The sequence below is a fragment of the Vicia villosa genome, linkage group LG4 (genome assembly GCF_029867415.1).
Source record: "Vicia villosa cultivar HV-30 ecotype Madison, WI linkage group LG4, Vvil1.0, whole genome shotgun sequence".
Lineage (NCBI taxonomy): Eukaryota > Viridiplantae > Streptophyta > Magnoliopsida > Fabales > Fabaceae > Vicia > Vicia villosa.
The window spans coordinates 118,564,565-118,574,320 of NC_081183.1; the positions used below are offsets into that span (position 1 = coordinate 118,564,565).

General features: G+C 35.8%; 1 protein-coding gene across 1 annotated transcript; it reads left to right on the forward strand.

Moving 5' to 3' along the window:
- Positions 1 to 998: 998 nt before the first annotated feature.
- On the forward strand, positions 999 to 2,953 carry LOC131597736 (zinc finger CCCH domain-containing protein 48-like). Its single transcript, XM_058870412.1, has 7 exons — positions 999 to 1,120; positions 1,327 to 1,480; positions 1,601 to 1,786; positions 1,894 to 1,995; positions 2,136 to 2,263; positions 2,409 to 2,528; positions 2,664 to 2,953. The coding sequence occupies exons 1-6, from the start codon at positions 999 to 1,001 to the stop codon at positions 2,419 to 2,421; spliced, it is 705 nt and encodes a 234-aa protein (XP_058726395.1). The 3' UTR covers positions 2,422 to 2,528; positions 2,664 to 2,953.
- The last annotated feature ends 6,803 nt before the right edge of the window (positions 2,954 to 9,756 follow it).

A 9,756-nucleotide genomic window follows, 5' to 3' on the forward strand; every position in this document is an offset into this window, starting at 1 on the left:
AAATATCTACACTATTAATTACTTCTTTTTTAATGCAAAGGTAACTTGTTAAAAATGATGGTTAAGAGAAACAAACGGGAACAAAAAGCTGTGTACATCATGTGTAAAACTCATCACTATTGTGATGTGTGGGGGGAATGTCTGTGACCGCAAGCATGTATTTAGATTGACCTTTTCTATTCATTTTTCGATATCAATGTTTTCCTTTTCTAATTTTTGTCAATATAATAATCCAGATGATTCTCTGTTTTTCCAACCTACCAGGGTTTCACAGGTCACCAGAGAACGAAAGTATGTGCAATCAAGTGTTCCAAGAAAATTAATTTATGGTACTATGGTATACGTGAGGCAGGCAATTGTGGCTGATGCATCGACTGCTTTGTCACGAGCAGTTTGCATTGCTACTAGATATAGTGCTGTTCGAAGACAGTTTGGGTCTCAGAATGGTAGTCTTGAAACATATGGATGCAAGTATGTTGCTTGTCAAAGAATTCATAGTTTTTAGAGATTTTGCTTATGGAAATTTTTTCAATAAGTAAATATATGCCAATTCATTTTAATTTGATTGTGTAAATTTAGGTAGTTTTCTTTTCACCAACAATTTTTTTTCAATAAGGATAAATTTGAAGGTGAAGAATTTTGAGAACTCAACAACAATAGATATAGCAGGCAGTGGTGAGATCAAAGGTATATTACTAAGTGCTGGAGTAAAACCATCTTGTGTTGTGCTGAATCTTAGATCCAATGACTTAGATATCTGTTACTTTGTATCGTATTGTTAGGAATCTTGAATATGGAAAGCTATGAACTTTTGAAGGTATGTATGAATATGACTAATGTAAGCTCTCTATTCTTGTAGTAGATGCAAAGCTTTCATGCTTACAACTTTGAAGCCATTTTTTCTATAGCAACAACTTATGTTTCTTTTTACCTCTGAATTACAAAACTTACAATTTCCATCACTACTATTCAGCAAGCGGGAGTTCCTTTGAACATTCATGACAGAGATAAAGCATTTCCAATTTCATCATGTTGAATATTTGGTTTTGAAAATGCTTAGTATTTACATTGGTAGTGACAAAGCTGGTTGTTATTGCATCGCAATTGACCCAACAGGCAGGTATGTTTCTTGTGTTTGTCATCTTTGGTCCTGCAAATCACAGTTGAATTAGCAATCAAAGTTGCATAACTGCATATTGTTATTTCTGTCATCATTTTTTCTTAGAAAGTATAATGGATTAACAAATTATATATCCTCATTATATTGAGACAGGCATTTCGACGTTGGAAGTGCTGCTTCCCTTGTAAGCTTATGGGTTATCTCAGAGAAAAGACACAAATTGCTAAGGTTTCTCCAAAGCATGTCTGCAAATATTGGATGAATGGCGATTGTGTTCGTGGTGAACATTGCCGGAATTTACATTCCTGGTTTTATGGTGATGGCTTTGCCACATTAGTAAAGCTTCAAGGACACAAGAAGGTACTTACTTAGCCTTATAACAACAACCATTTTACATTTCTATTTAAAGCTAGAAATTTTGGCTTCTTTTTTAGTTGATAATTAATTCTGAACTAGTTTAATTGAAATATTTGTGAGCAGCTTGTCATTGGAATTGCACTTCCACATGGATCAAACAAACTTTATTCTGGCAGCACCGATGGGACACTTCGGACATGGGACTGTGTTACTGGTCAATGTACTAATTTGACGAATCTTGGTGCTGAAGCTACCTCTTTGATCAGTGAGGGCCCGTGGATTTTTGTTGGTCTGCCTAACATTGTCAAGGTAAGCTCTTATTCCTACTTCAATTATTTTTTTCTTTCATTATATGGTTTTGTTATATAGGACTGTTAATTGTAAGCTGATAAATGTCATTGTGGTTTTTTGTGAAGGCATGGAATATGCAAACTGCTTCACATTTAACTCTCGATGGACCTAAGGGACGAGTCCTTGCCATGGTTGTTGGCAATGATACACTCTTAGCTGGAGCAGAGGTAACTACTCACACATTGGTTTATGGTTGTATAGTATGTTTTGTTCTCTTACTTTTGTAATAATTCATTTCTGTTATCTATCAATTTATGTTGAGTTAGATTATTTAAATCGCATGATGGTGTAATTTTTGCATGGAGAGGCAGTTCTAAATCCAATTCCCCTTTTGAACTGGTTGCATCACTACGCGGACACACTAAATCTGTTGTTTGCCTGGCTGTTGGATGTAACAAGATGTTGTACTCAAGATCCAAGGATCAAAGCATCAAGGTATATTTTGATTGTTTGGCAATAAAGAGTCTCTGTGAATCTTCCGCGGTTTTTTGCTTTTCTATGTTAGCTCTACACAATTGCTTGTTGCTTAATATATGTTTTGTTTGATAAATTGATAATGATTTCTTATTGTTTTGTTCAGGTTTGGGACCTAGACAAATTTGAGTGTAAAATGACACTCAATGCGCATACAGGAGAAGTCACATCCCTTATTTGTTGGGACAAATTCTTGCTATCCGGTTCATCAGACTGCACTATCAAGGTCTGGTATAAAACCGTTGAGGATACTTTGGAAGTTGCATATTCACACAATGTAGAAAACATTTTTTAACATTTTTTAAGAAATTAGAGGTTTGTTGTGTGGCTATGAATTGCTATATAATGAATAATTTTGTAGACTTTGCTTGATAAGATGAAGTCGGTGTACACGAATGTAGAAGGTCTTCCTCCGGATCGAATTGTGGAAAGCAATTGCTTCTCCAGGGCGTGGTATTTTGGCCATGGATGAATCCAATGCTACATGTGGAAAGCGGTTGGATTCAATTGGACTAGAGAACACCGAAGCTAACCGTCAAGTATGGCGTAAAATTATATATGAAGAAAGTGTTATGACTTGGTTAAAATATAATTTTTATGTGTATGATTTTATAGTACTTGAAATATTATGAATGCACATGATTTTGTATACTTTTTGGTTAATATTAAAAATATTTTGACTTAGTTAAAATATGATTTTTATGTGTATGATTTTATAGTATTTGCAATATTATGACTAAAAATGAAATATAACTAAATGGTGTATATGAAATAGGGTGTAAATAGATTTAAATATAATATAATTGTTCATTCATAAATGACGTATTTACACCCGATTTTTATTAAAATAGAGTGTAATTAAGAAGGTAACTACACCCGATTTTAATTAAAACAAGGTGTAATTAAAACGTAATTACGTCCAATTACACCCGATTTTTATTAAAATAGGGTGTAATTAAAACATAGTTACGCCCAATTACACCCGATTTTTATTAAAACAGGGTGTAATTAAAACGTAGTTACGCTCAATTACACCCGATTTTTATTAAAACAGGGTGTAATTAAAAACGTAATTATGCCCAATTACACCCGATTTTTATTAAAACAGGGTGTAATTAAAAACGTAATTACACCCGATTTTTATTAATATAGGGTGTAATTAAAAACATAATTATGCCCAATTACACTCGATTTTTGTTAAAATAGGGTGTAACGTAGAACATATTTACACCCGATATTCTTAAAATAGGGAGTAATTACGAACGTATTTACACCCGTTTTAAACGGGTGTAAATGCGTTAGACATTTCTCACCCTGTGGATATACACTCGATTTTTATTAAAAATAATGGGTGTAAATTTAATAAAAAACGGGTGTAAATTAACATTTTTGTACTAGTGACGATATCATTTACAATGGAGGAATTGGTGATGTTGGAGAGTTGGTGTATATAGTAAAGATGTTTACACGGAAGTGGCTAGCTATTGGTTTTAAAGGGAAGGTGTCTTGCAATTTCCATGAGTGGTGTCAAAATTCTCTTGATTGTATTAAATATATGTGATTTTGTTGTTGATTATATCATTTCGCTTGTATTTGAGTTAGAGTATCCCTAATACTCGGTCATAAATACAATCGTTGCTTATAAAGAAAAGGGTTAAACGTCATTTTGCCTCCTGCCATTTGCGGCAAATCCTAAAAACAACCCTGTAAAAAAAACACAGATTCCGTCCTTGCCATTTCAAGATTCTCTCCTTTTAAACTTTTAGATGATTTGGTCACTTAAATTGCTGAGGTGGAAATGACACGTTGACAATTTTTTTAAACTGTGTCATACGTGTCATTTATTCCAATTATTTATTTCATTAAAATCAAATAATTTATATCTTTAATTAATTTATATAATTAAAATAAAATGGCAACTAATCCCTTTCATTCACCCCCTGAAACTCTAATTTAGAAAACACTCAGCTTCAGCATCTCCATCGCCACTCTTCATCACCTCTTCCAAGGAAACGAAACAATAATTGGCAAGTTTCTAAAGGTTTGTAAGGTACTATTTTCACTTTTTCTAACCGTGTCTGAATCCATTGATTATGATTCCTAATGTCTGTTTACCATTTGTAGGAATTACACTGTTCAACTTAAGCTTTCACCATGGTGGTCAGTTCGTGCGTGATATCTTCGTATTTTACAGAGGAGGAACTGAAACTACTGTTATTGGGCAAGATTCAGACACTTGGTCATTCTACGAAGCTATGAGTTTAGTTCTCGAGTGTGGCTTCAATGGTAGTGGAATCCAAATGTGGAGGAAAATAGAAGGTATTGATGAAAACTTCTTTCACTTGACTAATGATGTTCATGTTACAAAAATTGCAAATCATTCTATTTTGCACAATGTTGAGGGACATATATGGCTTGAACATTTTGTTGGAGACAACACAAATAGGGCTAAGAATCCGAATATAGTTGAACTTGATGTTGGTGAAGTGAGTGAAGATGAAGACTCTGTAGGGATAAGGTTTGGGGACAGCGAGGAAGAAAGAGTGAATGATGACAACGAAGGCTTTTTAGTTATGGAGGTTGATAGACCTGATGAAGGTTATAGGGTTGAAGTTGCAGGTAAGAAGATAAGGTACAAGTTAAGAGCTAACAAGGATGCATCAACTTTAAGGTCTCCCAAAAAACTGAAGTTGCGTGTTTCTTCAAGGGTGATTGGTGGCAAACCTAGTTCATCAAAGGTTGTAGAGCAAGATGAAGATTATGAAAGTGAAGAGCTTGGTAGTTCTGATCCAGATGTTAGTGACAATGAAAATATGCTCAAGTATGAGAAGTTTAGAGGAGCCTTACTCAACAAAGACTATGAGTTCAAACTAGGTATGGAGTTTAACTCTCTTGTTGAATTTAAGGATTGGTAGAGATTTGGTTTGTGAAAAATGAAAGTAATAGGGTTAGGGTAGAATGTAGGGCCAATTCCAACACTTTCACCAAGGTTTGGTAGTTTCTATTTTTATTTTGATGGCTGCAAGAAAGGATATCTTCATGGTTGCAGACCATTTATTGGTGTAGATGGCTTCCATTTGAAGACACTGTATGGTGGCCAGTTGCTTATTGTTGTGGCTAGAGATCCAAATAATTTGTACTTTCCTCTAGCATTTGGTGTTGTGGAGAGAGAGACAAAGGAAAGCTGGAGATGGTTCTTGCAATTCCTTATGGAAGACATTGGGCAGCAAAGAAGATATGTTTTCATTTATGACCAACAAAAGGTATGAATTTTCTTGTATTAATATGTATAGTTATGTATATGAGATAGTTTCTAGACTAATTATGGTTGTCATTATCATAGGGACTTATGGTTGTATTTGAAGAGATGTTTGAGTCAATAGAACATAGAATATGTCTAGGGAATTTGTATGCCAACTGTTAGAACAAGATTTGTTCTGATCAATATTCCTAGTTTTGATGATAACAAGGATATGAATTTTGTGTGAGATAATGTGGTACTCTAATACATTGCAATTTCCCTTTCAGGAAATATATAAAGAGTATGCACAAATCAGCGCTCAGAAGCTTTGTCTCAGAAGGTTCAGCATGCAACATCAGAACATGGTCTGGCAAGACATCAGAAGATGGTCAAGGCAGAATCAGAACATGGGTCTATGGAAGCATCAGAAGAACTTGAGATCAGAAGCAGAAGCACTGAAGTTCTCATGGTATCACGCTCAGAAGCACTTCTGTTAGAACAAGATTTGTTCTGATCAATTATCTTAGTTTTGATGATAACAATAATATGAATTTTGCTTAAGATTATATGGTACTCTAATCCAATGCAATTTCCTTTTCAGGAAATATATATAGAGTACGCATAATTCAGCGCTCAGAAGCTTTGTCTCAAAGGGTTCAGCATGCAACATCAGAACATGGTCTGGCAAGACATCAGAAGATGGTCGAAGCAGATTCAGAACATGGGTCTATGGAAGCATCAGAAGAACAAGAGAACAGAAGCACTGAAGTTCTGATGGTATCACGCTCAGAAGCACTTCAAGGTCAGAAGATCAGAAGATGCTATGCACCAAGCTGTTTGACTCTGATGATATTCAAACGTTGTATTCACAAACATCAGATCAGAAGGAAGTACAAGTGGCAAGCTACGCTGACTGACAAAAGGAACGTTAAAAGCTACTAAAGGCTACGTCAGTAGACACAGCGTGAACAAGGCTCGAGGTAGTTGACAAAAGCGTATAACATTAAATGCGATGCTGTACGGAACACGCAAAGCATTAAATGCACACTCAACGGTCATCTTCTCCAACGCCTATAAATATGAAGTTCTGATGAGAAGCAAGATTAACGATCCTGAACAAAAACAACTCAAATTAACTTGCTGAAACGCTGTTCAAATTCAAAGCTCAGAATCTTCATCTTCATCAAAGCTCACTACATTGCTGTTGTAATATATTAGTGAGATTAAGCTTAAACGTTAAGAGAAATATCACAGTTTGTGATTATCGCTTTTAAGAAGCATTTGTAATACTCTTAGAATTGATTACATTAAGTTGTAAGGAACTAGAGTGATCGTGTGGATCAGAATACTCTAGGAAGTCTTAGAGGTTATCTAAGCAGGTTGTAACTAGAGTGATCGTGTGGATCAGTATACTCTAGAAAAGTCTTAGAGGGTATCTAAGCAGTTGTTCCTGGAGTGATCAGTGTGTGATCAGAAGACTCTGGAAGACTTAGTTGCTGACTAAGTGGAGAACCATTGTAATCTGTGCGATTAGTGGATTAAATCCTCAGTTGAGGTAAATCATCTCTGCGGGGGTGGACTGGAGTAGTTTAGTTAACAACGAACCAGGATAAAAATAACTGTGCAATTTATTTTTATCTGTCAAGTTTTTAAAGCTACACTTATTCAAACTCCCCCTTTCTAAGTGTTTTTCTATCCTTCAATTGGTATCAGAGCGCCGGTTCTAAGGTGCAAGCACTTAACCGTGTTTAGAAAAGATTCAGGAAGAGAAAAACGCTTCAGTAAAAGATGGTTGATGAAAGTGAAAAGTCTACACCTGCATCTACATCTGGCTCTGCTGAGCAATACAACGGTAACAATGGTTATACTAGACCGCCGGTATTTGATGGTGAAAACTTTGAATACTGGAAAGATAAACTGGAAAGTTACTTTCTTGGTCTAGATGGTGATCTATGGGATCTTCTGATGGATGGTTACAAACATCCAGTAAATGCCAGAGGCGTAAAGCTGACAAGGCAAGAAATGAATGATGATCAGAAAAAGCTTTTCAGGAATCATCATAAATGCAGAACTGTTTTGCTGAATGCTATCTCTCATGCTGAGTATGAGAAGATATCTAACAGGGAAACGGCCTATGACATATATGAGTCCTTGAAAATGACTCATGAAGGAAATGCTCAAGTCAAGGAGACTAAAGCTCTCGCCTTAATCCAGAAATATGAAGCCTTCAAGATGGAGGATGATGAAGACATTAAAAAGATGTTTTCAAGATTTCAAACTCTTACTGCTGGATTGAGAGTTCTTGACAAGGGATACACCAAGGCTGATCATGTAAAGAAGATCATCAGAAGCTTACCCAGAAGATGGGGTCCTATGGTGACTGCATTCAAGATTGCAAAGAATCTGAATGAAGTTTCTCTGGAAGAGCTTATCAGTGCCTTGAGAAGTCATGAAATAGAGCTGGACGCAAATGAGCCTCAAAAGAAAGGTAAGTCTATTGCATTAAAATCCAATATCAAGAAATGCACTAACGCTTTTCAGGCTAGAGAAGAAGATCCTGAAGAATCAGAATCTGAAGAAGAAGATGAACTGTCCTTGATCTCCAGAAGGCTAAATCAACTCTGGAAGACCAAGCAAAGGAAGTTCAGAGGCTTCAGAAGTTCAAAGAAATTTGAACGTGGAGAATCGTCTGATGACAGAAGATTTGGCAAGAAGAAGGTCATGTGCTATGAATGCAATGAGCCTGGACACTTCAAGAATGAATGTCCAAATCTTCAGAAGGAAAATCCCAAGAAGAAGTTTCATAAGAAGAAAGGTCTTATGGCAACCTGGGATGAGTCAGAAGATGATTCAGACTCTGAAGATGAGCAGGCTAACTGTGCGCTGATGGCGACAGAAGATGACAGATCAGAATCTACATCAGAATCAGATTCTGAAGAGGTATTTTCTGAACTTACTAGAGACGAGTTAGTTTCCGGTCTAACTGAACTTCTGGAACTCAAGTCTCAGATGAGTCTCAAATACAAAAAGCTGAAAAAGCTATTTGAATTTGAAACAAAGAAGCTTGAGTTGGAAAATTCTGAATTAAAAGAAAAACTTTTAAAATTATCCAATAATGTTGGATCTCCTTCTGATTCAGAAAAATCCACTCCTAGTCTAAACCATATTCTAAAAGAATATGATTTAAGTTTCAGGAAGTTCTTATCTAGAAGTATTGGCAGAAGTCAGCTAGCTTCTATGATATATGCTGTGTCTGGAAACAAAAGAGTTGGCATTGGTTTTGAGGGTGAAACCCCATACAAACTTGAACCTGTTGATGAAATGAAATTCACATACAAGCCATTGTATGATCAGTTCAAGTATGGCCACTCCCATGATATTAGGCACACTTCACATGCTCAAAGTTTTCACATAACACACACCAAAAAGCATGTGACACAACCTAGGAAATATCATGGAACTCACATTAAAAATTATCATGCTGTTCCTCCTATTGCTTACAATGTTAAACCCAAGTTCAAACAGAACTTGAGAAAATCTAACAAGAAAGGACCCAAGAAAATGTGGGTACCAAAGAAAAAGACTAATTCTTTTGCAGATTCTCTTGGCGACAAAGAAGATAAAAGTCAACATGACATGTCTCCTGGACTCAAGTTGGTCTCAACACTTGAAGGGAAGAAAGACTGTCTTCCAAGTTCTGGTACTTAAATCTGTTGAAGAAACTTTGTCTGAAGGAGATCAGAAAAGATAGTTTATCAGTCTTGAAATCATTTGTCTTGTTTGTTTCTCAAGCAATGGTGTTTCGTTCTTAAGTATTCTAAATGCTCTAAATGCTACAGAATATACAATATTGAAACATTATTTGTGGACGAATCAATAAATATCTGGTTTGATGATAAACTTGTTTCTGATGAAACAAAGCAGCTTAAGAATTTCTGCAGATACAATTTTGTCGTATCAGAAGCTGCAGAGCAAAGAAGTGAACCTCCAGAAGCTGTGCATATCAGAAGTAATGGATCAGAAGATCATTCAGATTTATATCAGCACACTTCAGAAGGAGTGTTTCCTGAAGAGAAACTTGATCAGATCAGAAGCAGTGATCAGAATCTGAAGGAGTAAAGTCTATTCTAAAATTTACAGCTGTCATCTATTATTTTATGGTGAACACGTGTCTGTACGGTTAGTACAAAGCGTGCAGTTGAAAAGACGCCGA

Excerpts from the sequence above, each read along its gene's own strand:
- LOC131597736 (XM_058870412.1), top strand. The coding sequence starts at position 999 with ATGACAGAGATAAAGCATTTCCAATTTCATCATGTTGAATATTTGGTT. Across the intron at positions 1,481-1,600 it reads AGCTTCAAGGACACAAGAAG|CTTGTCATTGGAATTGCACT; the intron begins GTACTTACTTAG and ends ATTTGTGAGCAG. Across the intron at positions 1,996-2,135 it reads CACTCTTAGCTGGAGCAGAG|GCAGTTCTAAATCCAATTCC; the intron begins GTAACTACTCAC and ends TTGCATGGAGAG.